Below are 17150 nucleotides of genomic sequence, written 5' to 3' on the forward strand. Positions count from 1 at the left end.
AGAAATTCAATTAGTCACCACAAAGTACAAAAAAGTACCACAGAACTTATAATTTACTCATAAGTTTACACTCCCTCAGCCAGGATGTACACGTGCAACTCATTACAACAGCTTAGATGCCAAGGGGTAGTTCCTGAAAATATGTTCTTGGGTTTGGCATGGCAAACAAACCTTGTTGTTCATTGCAAATAGTTTTCTCTGGCTGAGTTCACACTAGCTCTTAACAGCCTTGTGACAGCACTGTGCCACTTCTACATCCTTTGTTCCAAATTGGTTAACTTCTCAGCAGAAATAACAGCAGCCAGAGCACCATTACAGCATCTGAGGAACTTTAGAGAAATCTACAGTTCACCCCCTTTTTAATGTTTATGGAATTAAAGAGACACTGAGGAGTTACCATAAAAACCTCACAACTTGGAAATATTCCCTGTACACCAATCTTGCTTGTGGCTGCTCTAGGCTGGTGGGTACCTGAATATCCGGCCTTCTAGCAAAGGCACTCAGCATGCTCTGAGAGACTCAGATGTGTATTCAAACAATGCCTTTCTTACTCACATGTCACCAGGGCCAACTAATAATTGCTGAAAGTTCAAAGCCTCTTTACAAGCACTGCACTCTGAACAAGCATATAAACAGTCCCAGATCCATCATCGCTTCATTCCTGGTTTTACACATGAATTAATTAATAAAAACATAAGAGCTCCAGCATCCCCCGTTGGTGCAAAGCAGAGGAGGGTTACACTCATAACTTCTATTATTGTCAGTGGTAGTTACATACATGTGCTGGGCAGAGAGGAACAGCTGTCCTCTAATAAGACACTGGTCACGAAAAATATAAAACTGACATGGGACCCACATAATTGTCTTTATAAGCACACTGCAAAGTGAGAATGATTGCAAATGCCAGGAAACAGAGAAAAAAACAACATTCTCATCCCCCATATTTTTTTTTTTAGTTTTAGTTTCAATTCGCAAAGAACAGCACATTTCTGCAGCAAATAGAGCTTACTAAACCAGATGCCTTTTGTTATTGTCCTTACGCCTATCTGTGATATAATACAAGAGATACCACTTTATCAGTTTCCATAAATAACTTTTAGTATGCATTTGAAAAAGCAAAGTTTATCACGAAGCAGAACTGACACCACCTCTTCCAACAGTTGGAGCCAACAACTTTCTCCTGTAGATGCCACTACGACCTTACCCCTGGGTGATGGTTTTCATTCACAAAAACTAAAATAAAAAATAATAATAACAAAAAATATTTTATCAGACAGCAGCACCTCTAAATATTCTGAGAGGTTGCCAGGACCAGAAACAGTCATCACTAGCTTCAGTCTGCTGTGGTTTTCCCTCTGCAAGTGCCAAATTTACTGCCAGCTCCACACTCAGGAAAACCAGTCTGATAAAATCTAAGACAATGAACTCTGTTTTGAGGATACACTGAAGCCCATATCTTATGTTAACACTACCAGTGCCATCATCTGGTTTGTTACCAGCTGCTGTCACTGTCTGTGACTGCTACCAGTGTCAAAGGAAATAAAAGCTAACTGGTCTCAAGGGCTTAGATGTGCACGGACAAAAATTTAAAAATAAATTTTTAAAAGGAAAGATAGAAAGAAAAAAGGTAATATGAACTTTATAGCTAATGACCAAAATAACATCCATATTTTCCATTCTTTTTTTTCAGACAAGCCTATTATTCTTTTGCATGCCCTTAGCTGCTAACATTTTTGGGTTCTTTTCAGGATTTTTTTTTTTCACTGTCATTTGTTCTTCCAATTTGAACAATGATGTAATGACATATGACTGCCTGATATGCAGTGGTACTCACAGTACCTTTGTCACTGGTGGCTCAAGCTCACAATGAACAGTATCTTGAGTTTAACATATCTGTGGCTTTGTGAAGGCAGCAATGACACACAGCAGGCTTTTTTCTGCTTTTGTTTCTGTGTTCTGTAATAGAACAGCCTGCCACAGAGATTGTGACCAGAGAATAATGAAAAATGCTGGGTCAATGTTGGCCATAGCAGAAGTCTGCAAACTTCACATTTTCTTTCATTATTAAGAATGGCTTTTCAAAGATCCATCCCAGCATTGTTCTGAAGAGATGTTGTAGCACCTATCTTCTTTTCCTCAAAACAAGAACGTACTTGTTGAGGACCAATTAGTATTCCATCTATGAAAAAGTTTAAAGGAATTTTTAATTAGTAAATTGACCCATGGTGTGAGTCACCTGGAAAGGAATTACATCATTTCCTAAGCCGGTTAAGCTTTCTTACACAGATATTAGTCAGTATCCTAGATTCAAGACCCTCTGTTTCTTAATACCACCTTCCTGCAGGACAATTTCAATCACTAGTGTGGGATCACTCAAAGACAGTAAATGTTATTCGAGGTGATCAGGGGCAGCCCTTGGACTGACTTCCATTCATTCAGGAGAAACCTTATGCATCACTCGTTTATTCTGCCTACAAAATAAGAGCTTCACAGTGTATTCATTCTTCTTTAGTACAAAGATGCTATCAAAGATGAGCAAGCCTAACTATCTAATGAAGTAAGCCAAGGTGCCTGTGGAAGAGAGCCTGGAATTTCATTCCCAATGGGCAGCAGCTCAAAGACCCCTATATAGTCAATGGAAAGAGGTAGCCACCTCCAGAAGGTGGTTCAAAGCCTATTCTTTACATGTCTAAATGAGACAGCATGGATCTCTCTCTCACCATCTGCAAATGGTGCTGAATTTTTGCCTTCTGAAAGGTGGTGTGACCTATAAACATGACAGGCATCACCATTTTGACATGCCTCAGAAATAACAGAAACAACCTCCTATGCTGCTTTCTGTACAAAACTTTATTGAGAATTCCTTCATAAGCAAAGAAGGCTGAGTAAACCAAACCTCAGTTTGTTATGGTATGAATACAGGGTACCACAGATTTTTCAAATTCTCATTCACATAACTGGAAACTTGACAGCTACATGTAACCTGTGAGCTGACACAAGAGATGCAGCCTAACCTCCCAACTGAGAAAAAAATCAGAAAAAACAAACGAAAAAAAAAAAAAAAAAAAAAGAAAAAACCCAACAAAACCCACAAAAAACAAGCCGCAGTGTTAAAAAGCCGTTACTGCAAACAGCATAGAAAAATCTGAGATTCATTTATGTTATATAAATGGTACTTTTACTGATTTTGGCAATCAGTACAATAATCAGCATTTCTTATATATATATCACATCATTACGCAGGCAGCAGAGAAGCAAGTTTGTGTATAAAAGGTAGATCAGAAGCTCAAATGAAAGACATTTTCAAGGTATCCAGATATATGTAAACATTTAAAAGGGAATCAGTAGAGCCCTAAACTGATAATCATTTCTCATAAGTTATGTATGAATTAAAATCAAGTTTTTATTAAAAATGCATAAGTATGATCTGTGGTGAATAGAAGTATTAGCTATGCATGTTTACTTTTCAGTGAACACAGAAATCAGTAATTTTTCTTCTAAATGTCATTTCTAGCAGAGGGTTATAAAATGATAAAATATTGAAACAATTCTCAGATGCCATCCAGCTGGTATATATGTACATCTGGGGAGAGAGGATAAAATAACAAGAGCAAGAAAATGTCATTTCAACTATTGTGTCCATTCTACTTCACAAATCAGGTAGTACTCAACAGCCACTCTCTTTCAACTCATCTAACAAAAAAAAATAAGTGAAGATTCCAATGGATGGCAATCAACTATTTGATGCTTTATCATGTTTTTAGTGTACTCATTGAACCTTATTTACCCTGGTCTCTGTCTTCCTCACTCCTTTGGAAGCCAGAGAAAAATCACTCATAAACCAAAGTGAACACAAATTGGTTTTAATCATTTGATTTTAGCATTATTTTCATTAGGCGTTGTTAAGGGGTGTATACACAAAAGCTGACATGCTCTGGTGAAACCAGACTTTTTAGTTCCTTTCTGCAGTCAACAAAGACACAAATACCTTTCCAAGACAGCATTTCTCAATCTTTAGATTGCACTCGCCCTTAAAATCAAAAAGTCCTTCATAAAATGACTATTAAAAATGCAAAAGAGAGGGAAATAGTAAGTATTGTGAATGGGAAAACAGCATACAATTGATCTGTGATTTTATTTCTCCCCACCATTCCCAAAAAGCCTACTTAGGCTGAAGGTCTCTTGACTTAAGACACGAGTCTAAAGGGTGGTTTAGGGTAAGAACTCTTTGGCACTCTGACCTGCCCCCTGAAGGACTCCCTCTTCTGACTCCAGAGGAGCCTAGAGAGATTATTCTGAGTGATTCAGAGCATCAGTACTCTTGCCCCTGCCCAAATATGAAAAGTCTCACTATTGTTATTCTTGGCTAAATGACACTTTAGTTTCAGAACCGTAAATTAATCCTGTAGAGATTCAAGATTTCTCATACATCTTTTCTTACAAAATGTCATTGGACAGAGGTGTCACTTTCAGCATTGTACACCTGTGATAATCCCTTGAGCTCAGTGGAACCATGGGACCAAAAAGGCATTTTGGAACACATGGGCACAGGCAGGGAGGTCCCTGGGCACTGACATCAGCCTCCACAGCAGACAGTGGCTGAACCTCGACAGTCCCTAAGCCCAGGGAAGCTGCTCAAAACTTTATTCTAGCTGAAGCTAGATGTTGAGAGCCCTGTCATTGGATGTACCAGGACACTGAGAAGAACTCAAATGGATTTAGATTCTCTCCTTGAACAAGTCAATTACTTGTTTTCAAACCTTACATGCTGCTCTTGCATTGTACATTCCTACCATTCAATATGGGAAAGTCACTACTAACTCAAAACATTATTTCTGCTTTGAACCATTTTGGAATAGGACCTGTTCCTTTCTATTCAATAAAAAAAAAAAAAAAAAAAAAGAGATATTTCTCATTTTTGTTGTCTTTTAAAAATGCTTACTCAGTGTTTTTGTAAAGAAAAACCAGAAAAACAAACCTATCTTGCTGCTCATCATTCAAGATGTTAGCTCAAATCTCTGTCAACATGAAATTAATGCCTACTGTCTAAAGATTTGCCTCATGGCTATACAAGAGGAGTGACTTTACTAGATATTCTAGGTTCCTATATTCAGGTAGTTTATTCAACTGCTCTTCTCTCATCTACTTAAACCTTTCCCTCCTACCCATACTCACAGTATCAGAATGTTGAGTCTGCTCACTGAAAACTAAAGTAGTTCAGCTTCAAAAAGCAGTAAATTAAGCTTCCTATTCAGCTGGTCTGACTTATTTTACCTCTGCAACTTAAAACAACATGCTCTGCTTTACTTGAAATGTGTGAGGATTGGTTATTCAGAATTATTATTTACACTTCTATGAAAAATAATACTGTAAAATTCATAGTGAATGTCAAGCCATGAAAATTAAATGACATAATGAATCATTACCTCTCACAATCCATTTTTTTCTATGCACCACTATTTTTGACCTCAAGTTATAAGGAAAAAAAAAAAAAAAAGAGTTTGTCTATCAGTCCTCAGTATTTTATTGCAAAAACAGTTGAAAAAGTGTGCTTATTTTTCTACCAAGGTCTCACTTAAACCTGAAAAGGTTGCCATGTATTTCTTTCACAGAAAAATAAGATGTTAGCTCTCTGAATTCATGATCAAGTCCCTGTTTTATATAGTCCCAGCAACACCTCAACATCTACTTCTTAGCAATACAGAATCATAGAACAGTTTGGGTTGGAAGGGACCTTAAGGATTATCCAGTTCCAAACCCCCTGCATGGGCAGGGACACCTTCCACTAGACCAGGTTGCTCAAGGTCCCATCCAACCTGGCCTTGAACACTTACAAGGACGGGGCACCCAAAACTTCTTTGAGCAACTTGTTCCAGTGTCTCACCACCCTCACAGGAAAGAATTTCTTCCTGATTATAAGCTAAATCTCCCCTCTTCAAATTTCCTCTTGTCCTCTCAGTACACAGCCACGTAACAAGCCCTACCCCAGGTTTCTTGTAGGTCCCCTTCAGATATTGGAAGGTTGCTATAAGGTCGCCTTGGAGCCTCCTCTTCTCTAGGCTGAACAACCCCAACTTCTTTAGCCTGTCTTCATTGGGGAGGTGCTCCAGCCCTCTTATAATACATCTGCTGAATGTCTGCTATTCACAGAACTGTTTTCTTTTCATTGCTAGACCTCAATGTTCTTTGTTATAATGAAACTTTTACTTTCTTTCCTATCAAAATTAAAACAAAGCAAAAAGCAGAACATTAAGGAAGGCACAGACACCAAATTGTTAAGGTAACAACAATTTCAAAGGCAGTATTTAAGTATTATCGAAAACACAGAAACCAGTTCCTTCTACTCTCTTTTTGATTGGTAAACCTACAGATCCACAGGGTAAGAGAAGTAACAACATCACTTTCCATTCCACATGGAAAACCCACTTCTTTCATTCCTCTTTGGCTAGCAGAAACTGTAGGAACATGTACATGTCATCAGAATTTTCCACTGCTGACACTTCTCTCCTAAAGCTGCTACTGAAAATCATTGGCAACAATGACAATGAAACACAATTAAAAGGCACACATGAAAAGAAAAAGCAGCCCTCCCCAAAATCCAGAAACTAAAAGCAAACACCAAAAATTTCACTACCACTTCCCTACAGCATGAATGGAAAAAATAAATGTGCTTCATACACTAGTTATGTGGTTTGGTGTATGACTGGACATCATGGTAGATGATAGGCATAGTGTAAGAGCCTATACTAACAAAAATATAATTTTTTGTAAATTAAACTTCAGAGCAGCTAATACTTTTGCTTTAGTCTCAGAGGGACCTCAGCTCTAATCTGGGAAACCTCATTCCCTGAAGGTCCAGAAGTCAGCCTGCTAACTGTTAAAACATGAGGTTTAGCCCAAACCAGTTTATTCATGGTATCAGGTGCTATTGTGGTACAGACAAGAACATGACATGGTCACCATTCCCAAAGCATTCGAAGAAGCATAAGAAGGTTTGCTGTTCACTTATTAGTAACCAAAACTTTAAAAGACTCCTCACTAAGACAGACTTTTTCTCTAAGAACCAAGCTCTGTTAGAGGCACAACTGTTTTGTAATGCATGTGAGAATACGAAGAGTATAGAAGAGAACACTCTTCAGTCTTAAATCATATGTGCAATATAAACATCAGAAGAAGTCACAGAAGATGTATGGTAGATTATACTTCCCAGTTTGTACATAATTCATTTCCTGGCTCTGAGTGGTTCCACCACTTTAGTAGCCATAGATCAAATACGTGCCTTCACGTGCAACAAGGTAATTCAATATGTGTTTATGGACATTGGTATCATAGGTAAGTACACAAATTACCACAGCTGACACAGTTTTTCTTTTTTTAAAAAAAGTACTTTAATTTTCTCTTCATTCACAACATTTGTCTGTGGAAAAACATGAAACAAGGACATTTCCACACTTGGCGGTTTCAGATTACCACTAGCTCAAAGCAAAGATAAACACTGGGTCTACCTTAGCAAAACCAACCAAATCCAGGTGACTTTCTCATCCTGCTTAGCCACAATGACACTCGTGATCAGTGGCTTCAGCCAGCACTGTAATAGAAGAGGTCGCAGAGAAATACAACCAAGTTTTCTGTTGGTGTACTTATGCCCCAAACACCGATGCATTAAGTGAAGAAAAGGAAACACAGTAGGTGTTGTACACTGATGCCCGTGAAAGGCATGTTTTTTCAGAAATTTGGTATCCTGTACCCACTAGAGTATATGCTTCTTTAGACCATCAGACTGAACACCCCAGAATCACCAGCTAAGCCTTGACATTTATGAAGCTTGTTTACAAATTTTATATCAGTTTTAATACTTAGCTACAGTATCTGAAATGTATTGCAATTCAGTTAAAAAAACGAGAAGAGGCAAAAGTTACAAGAAGAATTATATAAATAAATTCAGCCGGAAACCGGGAGAAGGCAGAACAAATGTTGAATTATCTATCATCTAATTAGCCTTGGGATTATAGCGATCTTTGCTTGATGGATAGAAACAATAAGGCAACGATTTCTGGAGACTTCAAGTTTCTTTATGAAATGTTGTCCTTTCTCATCACTGCAATTGGGAAGGGATGTTCCAAGTTAAAAGTTCCAAGTTAAAAACAATGCTTTTTACTGTGTTGCTACTGCTCCAAGTTTTCCCAAGAAGCAACAGAGAAGGCGTAGAAAGTTAAAACTAGTTTCCACAGGGCTCTTGAATATTCCCTAACCACACAATAATCCTGGTGGTTTCACCTTTGCTGCACTTGCTATTAAAAAGTCTAAGCAACAAGATATTAGTGCTACTGATGTAAGCTATTAATAGAAAAGGAGCCACCCAAAAATAAAGAGGTTTAAAGGACAAAAAGCAATGGCAAAGACTCCTTTTAATGGGACCAGGATGGTTGACATACAACAAAAACAGAGCCTCTGTGCCCAGGGTTCTCTTCAGAATGACAAAGGGACAAGAGAGACCAAAATTTAAAAAAGGCACAAACCAAACAAAGCCAAGATATTTTGAGATCATTAGTTATGTATACTGAAGGCAATGCCTTTTGCAGGCTATGCCAACAAAATTAGCTCTTAATTGCTGTTAATTCTTTTCATTGGCTACAAATGCAGAGGAAAACGAGCTGTCAAAGGTTGTTGTTGGTAGTGCAAATGAGAGCACAACAGGAAGGTATATGTATGTTAATAAGCTTGGGAGCAATGATCAGTATGTCCTTGAGAGAAGAAACATTCCTTCAGTTTTCTGGTAACCTGATGTTACAGTATGATGCCTTAGCTGCAAGCATTTAAAATGTATTTGTGAAAATAATTCTGCTTGTGTAGGGTCTCTCAAATTGATGTGGCTCTACTTCTGCAGCAGTATTTGAAAAAAACCACCTTTTTTTGCCCATTCACCCACGTCATCTATATATGTACAATATGCAAAAACCTCTCTATTACATTGCAGTATGACTCAACATTATTTATTACACAGTGTCTACAAAGTCCACTTAGATCATTAAACCCTAGCTCTGCAGAGGTGGAAGACAATATTTTCAATTAGAAAATGGAAGAAATCTCCTCAAAAGTATACTTTATACTTCATACTTCATACCTGACTATCTTAAAACTGAAACCCAGGTATCAGTAGTAAAGGTTTCATGCAATTCTTTTGAAGTATGGTTATCTTTGTAGAAATGCTACCTACACCCACCTCCTCAGGCCGTATAACTTGTTCATCCTTTGTTTTTGATTTGCATTAACTTTGCTGCTAATTCAAAGATGAATCTTGACAGCATTTGCTCCTTTAAGTAGCCTTTACTTAAAAAAAAAAAAAAAAAAGCAGCTACAACTGATCAACCACCCATAGGCCTGCTTAGGAGAGTCAAGTCTCCTTGACTTAAAACTCTTGACCTGTTCCTATCTGATAGCATATGGCAAATGAAGGAAAATGACAAGTAATTTTAATAAAGTGCATCTTCTTTTCCATTCCCAACTACTTTTTCTCATGTAAATTATTATTCTACTTTGAACCTATCTAAATGTCACTACATAGGCCAAGTATGATTCAGAGGTTTGTGCTGCTGCTGCACTTCCCTATTGCACACTTAAAATTTCCAAGTTTCCTTTCATTTTATAAAAATATATTAAAAGTTCACTTAAAGTACTCCAGAGTAAAATATTTAGTTTAAAAAAAATACATATATATTTGACCCTATTGATTAAAATCACTTTCAGAAAACTTGCAGTAATGCTACAATTCTCCATCAACATACCTGCCGATACATTCCTATGGAGCATTTCTGTTTTTCTGTTGCTGTTTTTACTATGAGTTTTGCATGTATTTTTGTCACCATCAGACTTTCAAAATAACAACTTAACCTCTTAACACATTCCATAGTCATCACAATCTCCTTTTTCTTGAATGCATTTTTGTAGGAAAAAAAGAAAAAAAAAATCACTCATCTACCCATAAAAGGTACAATTAAAACAATTTTTGTTCCATTTGCAGAAAAAAAAAAAAAAGTCTGTCTGTAGAACTGAAATGGATCAGAAGAACTTCAGTGATTAATTTTATGTTTTCAAATTGCAAGAAAAGGTTACATTCCTACCATACCACTTAAGATACACTACTTCTACTTTTTTTCTTTTTTTTTTTTTTTTTTAAGAGAATGTGAATGAATAAATCACATCTGATAAGATCCATCTATCTACAAGGAATCAGATAACTTATGTTGAGGACAACACCTACGAATAAAATGTTTTCCCAGCATACAGAAGGAATAAGGGTTGACTACAACCAGTAGAAAAAGCACAGGCATTTTGAATTTCTTATCTGCTAAAACATTGTCCTCCTTCTATTTACTGTTATAGTGATTTTGGTCCGTGAGAATTGGTGCCTTTTTTTCTTCTGTAGTACTCTTAGTACCTGTCCGCAGGAGAAGAATTGGTGACAATGGTGGTTGCTATTGATACGGACTTACACTTTCTCAGCAGAACTATTCAGTAAGAAGAAAAACGATGGAGTAATGTGAATTATTTTCTTCCGGCTATAAGGTTAACTGCTTGACAAAGGTGCTTCCAGCACCTGTTCTGCCAGCACACAAACACTTGGTCTAATGAAAATAAGAAATGGAGCACGTTACATTGACAGATCTTTAGTTGGGCATCTCTGCATCCAAAACCACAGGAATTCTGTACATCATGTACATCTGATTTAATAACAACAAAATAATCCTTGTATGTATTACAGGAAGAGACATTTCTTTACTTTCTTAACTTTAAGCCCAGTCGCTTTTAAAATGCCATAATACAACTGCACAATCTAACTAACCGTCTTGCTAAGCAGATCTATTTTTAGGCAGTCTCTTTGTTATTGTATCTCAGTGTCTACTTTTTAAAGTCAGTCTAGTTTCCCTGGTAGATGAGCTTAGAAGTCCTGCCTCAAGTCTCCTCTAAAGGTAAGTATAAATACATAATTGTTTTAACTCTGGAGCAACACAGCGATACAAATGTTAACATACCCTGGCCAGTAAGACTGAAAGGGAAAAGAAAAAGCCAGAGCTGCAGAAAAGCTCAAGCATAACAACTTGGTACAGACACACACACACACACCTGTATGGCAAACTGTTCACAGGCTAAGCATCACCCCTGACACGGCCGCGTCCCTGCTTTCCCAGCCGAATACCGGCCTGCCAGAGGAAACCAGGCACCAAGTTGAGCCAAGGCTTGGGAGAACTGCCCGACTTTATTCAACTCCGCTGTGCGCCCACCACAGCCTCCCAGCCAAAGCTTCCGCGAAACTACCTGTAACGCAGCCCGCATTGCCCCCCTTGCCATGACACGCATTTCCCCATCCCGACCCCCGCGACCCTCTCCTCGCCCAAAGCGCGGGCGAGGCCCTTCCTCCGCAACACCACCCCCGCCTTCCCGGGGCTTCCCCTCGGGGGAGCCGCCCCGCCGCCCCCTCCCTCTCTCCCCCCACCCCCCCACCCTCTTCCTCCCACCCACCCTGCATCCCTCCTCCACCGGCCGTCCGCGCCGCCACTCACCAGCTGCGCGCCGCACACCGCCACCAGCGTGCACCGGCCGCTGCAATAGCCCATGGCTCCCGACACCCCGCGCCGCTGTCCCGCGCCGCGCCCGCTCAGGCGGCGGGAAAGGAGAACCGCCCGGCCGCCGCCCGGCTCCCGCCTGCCGCCGCCGGCGCGTCCCGGCCCGGGACCCGCATGGGGGCGCGCCCGCCGCCCGCCCGCCCGCCCGCCCTAGCCGCGGCCGCAGCGCCCGCCGCCTCGGCGGCCGCCGGCAGCGGTGCCGGCCGCCCCCGCGGAGGGCAGCAGCGCCGGGGGGAGGGCGGCGGCAGGTGCCTGCAGGAGCAGCCGTGCTCTGCCGCGCAGCCCTAGAGGCATCTGGGCTTCAAAGTTTGCCCCCTCAACTCCGCTCGCAAACCATCCGGGCTCGCAGCCGTCTGCGGCGGGAGGGGAGGGGGGGAGGGCGGGGGGGGGAGGAGGAGAGAAGGGAGGGACGGGGAGGCGAGGCGAGGCGAAGCGGGCGGCGGTGCTGAGCTCAGTTCAAGCTGGGAGAGCGGATTCCCCTCTGCCCTCACGGCACAGGCGCCCTCCCACCCTCCTTTCTCCTCTTTCTCCCGGTAGGGTTTAGGCAGCCCCTGCAGTGGGAAACCCTCACCCGGGGGGTCTCCCCCGCGGGAGGGCGCGGAGGAGCGGCGCAACGCAGCGGCAGGGACGGGCGGCTGCCGCTTTGTCTGCGAGGGCGCGGTGAGGGCGGCTTCACCCTCCCGGGCGCCTTTGTCTCGGCGGGACGACTCTACGCGGCCACCCTTCCTTCCGGGGTCTTCCCCGCACCACGCCACCGGTGCCGGGCCAGCCGAGACCCGCAACAGCTCCACTGCCGCCCAGGCGCAGCCCCCTCCTGGCGGGGGAGTGGGTGGCAGGGGCGCTGAGCACGGCACCGCCCGCAGTGGGGCACGGCGCGGCCCGCGGAGCGGGGCCAGCGCAGCTCCAGCCCCGCGGAAGGGCGCGCTGCTGCCGCCTGCCGGGCTGCGGGAGACCTTGCAGGGGGAAGCCGCCCCAGCCGTCCTCCGCCGCTGCCGCCGCCCCGGCCGGCACCGGGGAGAGCTCCCGGAGACCTCGAGAGATACGGCGGCATTCACTCTGCCCTTGTCACCGGGCTCCCTCTCAGCCGCAGCAGAGAGCAGAGGAGGGGGCAGGTCCGGAGAGACCGACTTGGAGGGCTGGAAGGGATCCAGAGGAGAGGCCGGGAGCTGGAGGGTGAGAGCAGGAAAAAAAGGACAAGATGAGGCAAATATAGAAAAAATATTAATTGATTTCAGGGAACTGGTTCTGCTGACCATCACCACGAGGAACGGTTGTACTTAGTGGCATGCTCCAGCCTTTCTCTTGCTATTAAAATCATCCAGAACATAAAGTTGGTGGGAAATGACATGTCACGTTCTGGTGTGTTAATCAGCCTCCGAAGGCTTTTATTTGCTGTGTCATCATCAGCAGTCTTGACATTGCATTCAGACCAGGTCAGATTTTTGCTGAGATGCCCACTGGTGTAGGTAGTTTTAACAGTGACATCAATAATTATGAGCTGGAGGAACACCACTAGGTTGCACATGTGGATGTTTGATTGCAGAACAAGCATTCTGCAAAACGGGAAAGTCTCAGGAAGCTTAGAATTCCCATGTAGTTCTCTCACTTTCCAGGTGAGTTTGTCAAAATAGTTGGCAGCCTGACAGATGAACAGTTATGATTCCTAACATGCCCTATAAAATAATGAGCACTCCACAGGGAAGTAAAACACACTCAAAGGTGACACTGGTTGTCCTCTACTCCATGAGGATGTCCTTTTGATTGTCAGCTTCTGTGCTATCAGAAACACTATTGACCTGCCATGTCACTGGTCAGGCAGAGTATCAAGTACAGGGAATATATTCCCTTTAGCATCTAAGGAGGCAACAGCTAGGGAGAGCTGTATCTGTGAACAAATAAAGCTGTGGAGAGAGAGCAGAGATGTCCAGCAAGTGTCAGAGAATAGCTCAGGTACCTCTGGACTCTTGCAGTCTTTCTTGAGTTCTTAAACATGCCATTCATGCATTTCACAGAAGTGACACACTGGTTTGCAGGTATTAGCTGGCATTATAGTTGTTTGAACTTGAGATTTGAACTAGACAAGATGTAGCAGTAGCCTTTGCAGCTGCTATAAAATTTCTTCTTTCATCCCAGGCATGTTAACCTTTGTGTAATTATCTCTTCTACTACAGTGAACCCTGCCTGACTGAGGAGTCAGGGTGGTCACAAAACAATGGGAAACCCTTTTTATTTACCCACAGCAAGTGTCTCCTGGTAAAACTGGGACTGGGAGCTGAGAAGCTAACAGAAGACAGGGCAACTTATACTCATTTAGACACTTAAGGGTCTAATGCTCTCTAAGTGTCCATAACTGATCTGGTTGTTTATTCCAGTGGGCAGTTTCCTGAGGAAAATTCAGGCAATAGTGAGAGAGTCCAAAGCAATGACTCCCATGGATTCCTGGAGCTTCACAGAACTCCCTAACACTTTTTGTTTGTTTGTTTATTTGTTTGTTTGTTTTCAGCACCTCCTCCTGTAGCTTTGCTTTTTGGTAAGAAAAGTTGTGTCTCAGCCACTGTTCTCCAGTTCCCCCTGGTCTTTGCCTTCCCTTTCCACACAAACTGTCTTTCTCCATATTACCCTTATCTGTTAAACCCCTCCTTCCTTTTGGCTTCTTCAGGTTGTCTGTGCTGTTTCTCAGGAGCTGGGTACCCTTTTTCACTTTGTCTCACAATATCAGACGCTGTATGGCTGTGGACTGCATTTTTTCCTGTCTCTGCTTTTGGCTAGAACTGGTTGGTAAGATCCCTCCCAGGCACAGAATAATGCCTCAGAGGTGGAGATAAAGTCAGTTGTGTGAACCTGTTCTGTTCTCTGGCACTTGTTTGATCTCTGGTGCTGCTTGTGTTGCTGTTTCCTTCTGCTGCTTTTCCAGTCATTCTACCTTTCCAAGCATGAACCTTCCCTGAAGCTGAGATGTAAAAAGAAAGATATTCATCCATCTTTGTCAAATCTTGTTGGCAATAATGACATTTAGATTCTCTGTGATACTCGCCAGTCATAACCCATCACTGAGGTGTCAAAGAAGACTCCTACCTCTAGCAAACATATTCACTAGTTAGGCTTGCTGCAGGCTTACTTTTTCTTGCTCTCTGCAATTAGAGAAGATACAGATTATATATTGGGAGGGGAAAAAAAGTCATGGTATGATTATGTAGAGCAAGAGGAGAAAGGAAAACTAGAGCACTACCCCTGAATCCTTATTAGACTGCTCCCTGAGCACTCAGGGTGAGCCCCAGGATTCAGCCCTCATTAGGTCAAATGCTCAGGGCCTTTCCCAGGCCAGCCTAAGCCTGTTCTTGAGGCCGTGCAGCTTCAACGTGTGTTGAAGAGATCAGCTGTGTACATGCAGTAATATTGTTTTGTAGGTTCCCAGTTAGACTTAACAAAAGGCCTTTTGTGTGTGCTCAGTGAGTAATTTCCAAACATTCATAACTTTGTCAAAACAAAACCAATTTTCTGTGAAGCCAGGCTGTGCGGTGCTCTTCACTGAAGGTTATTCCATGTACAATATTAACTTGCAGATCTCGGTAGTTTCACCAGTTGGTTTGTATCTGTAGAGAGGCCACAAATCAAAAAGGTAATAGGTTTCTCTGTTTCCCTTCACTCTTCTCATAATCAAGTGTCATTTTATTCTTATTTCCATCACTCATCTTAGGGAAGAGATGCATTCCAAAATTGGTGAGCATCCCTAAGGACTGGAAACAGGAGGCTACAGTTTCATTTTACAGTCCCAGTTATGAGAGCTCATTGCTATTGCCTCTTATGCCCATGGTATCTACTCTTCTGGGAGTGGTGCAGAGCAGGCCTTCCGATGGCATAACGGCATAAGCCTGTGACCCTGGGGGGACCCTGGGGAAGTGCCTTCCCTGGGGTTTGACAGGGCTCACTAATTGCTTTTAAGCCTGTCCCGAGCCTGTTTCTTCCCTAAGCCTTGGGGAGACCTTTTGGGAAAGGGGAGCCCAGGGAGGGCTGCAGCTGCCAGCCTTCAGCATCAAACCTGCAGCCAAAGGGAAGAACCAGAATTTCTCAGAACAATGCACTGGCCAAGTGAACTGGCATGAAGGGCCACAACCAGCTCATGAACTGTAACTTGCATATCCCTATCGTTTCATAGAGATTTTATGTGAACTCTGTAAAAGCCAGCACAGTGCAGCTGTGGTGATGCTTTATCCTAAGATGCCAGCCATAAGGAGCTTGCCCTTCCCCACCATCAGCACCGTGTCTACTCAGACTATCACAGGCACAGGTAAATCAGAATGGGCTCCTGCCTACTGTATCTGCTCTAACATCAAACCAATCTGAGAGTGCTTGGTAATTGATAATGTTATCATCAATAGTAAAGAGAAAATATTGTTTCAATGTAACCAACACCTTGTTAACAGAGCAGGCCTTGCTGTGTGACAGACGTATATATTATCTGGGGAAAAAAATCAATTAGTGGGGAAAATACATGATTAAAACATAATACAAAATTATTGCAGGCTTAAGCACACTGCAGTAAGAATTCTATTCAAACCTGTAGGTCTGTGGCAGTATTAAATTATTTTTTGAATCTCATCCTCACCCTGAAGATTGTCAGGTACTTTTTCTTTCTTATTGCAGGATTTCAAGACTTGATTGCCCAAATGACAGTTTACTTATTTTACTGTCACATACTTTTGTGAAATGCCATAACAAGTTGATTACAGGTTTCACATTTTGCATAGTGACAAAATCGTCTGTCATGTAATAGTCTGATGCCTGAAAGCCATTTAACTAAGAAGCAATTTCTACTGAAAATAATGATATTTGAAACTTTAAGGTGGGTTTAAATGTGTACATTTTCTAAGCAAGTCTTTGTCTTAACTGAATGAGAAGACCAGTGTTACCCATTTCTGGAATGAATATAAGACTTGAAAAAAATCATCAGACAACAGTAAGACAGTGGGCAAGGCAAGTTAGAATGGGCATCACTTCATCAATGAAACTATGGACAGAAATGGAAAGCCTAATGCTATATCCCAGGTCCTGCAAAGAAAAAAAAAAAGTGCTGGCTCCTATTTGGAAAACACCATAATTCCTACTAATATATGTTGAAGATTTGAGGCCATGTCATGCACTCTGGCTACTGGGGTGAAAAACAGACTCCCTTTCACCTCTGCACAGAAACATTGGGTCACTGGAACATATTGTGAAGAAAAGATTTACTTTCCTTATTCAATAACACCTTAAATTAAATATAAGGATAACACATTATGTTATTGTATTTGGTTTCTTGAGTAATTCTGAGTGTCTACATTTTGTAAATAATGTGATATATTATCTCTACCTTTCAATGCTAACTAGGTAGAGAATTTTCCAAGGCATTTTATTGTTGTTAATGAGTAAGTGAAGGTGAAGTAGCAATAGTAGCATTCCAACTTTCTGTGTGCTGACAAGCTAGTATTCATATTGTGAAGGGAATAAGATAGGGAAGCACAGCAAGCTGTTAGATTGAAGAAGAGA

At 41.9% G+C, this 17150-nt stretch overlaps 1 protein-coding gene across 1 annotated transcript in view; it reads right to left on the reverse strand.

The window, feature by feature from the left end:
- NKAIN2 (sodium/potassium transporting ATPase interacting 2) overlaps positions 1-12394 on the reverse strand; it is a 529877-nt gene extending 517483 nt beyond the window's left edge. Inside the window, exon 1 of the mRNA XM_071741035.1 lies at positions 11562-12394. Coding sequence (XP_071597136.1) covers positions 11562-11615 — 54 coding nt within the window. The 5' untranslated portion in view covers positions 11616-12394. The remainder of the gene's footprint in view (positions 1-11561) is intronic.
- Positions 12395-17150: the final 4756 nt, after the last annotated feature.

Source organism: Heliangelus exortis, chromosome 3, assembly GCF_036169615.1.
Source record: "Heliangelus exortis chromosome 3, bHelExo1.hap1, whole genome shotgun sequence".
Taxonomy (NCBI): domain Eukaryota; kingdom Metazoa; phylum Chordata; class Aves; order Apodiformes; family Trochilidae; genus Heliangelus; species Heliangelus exortis.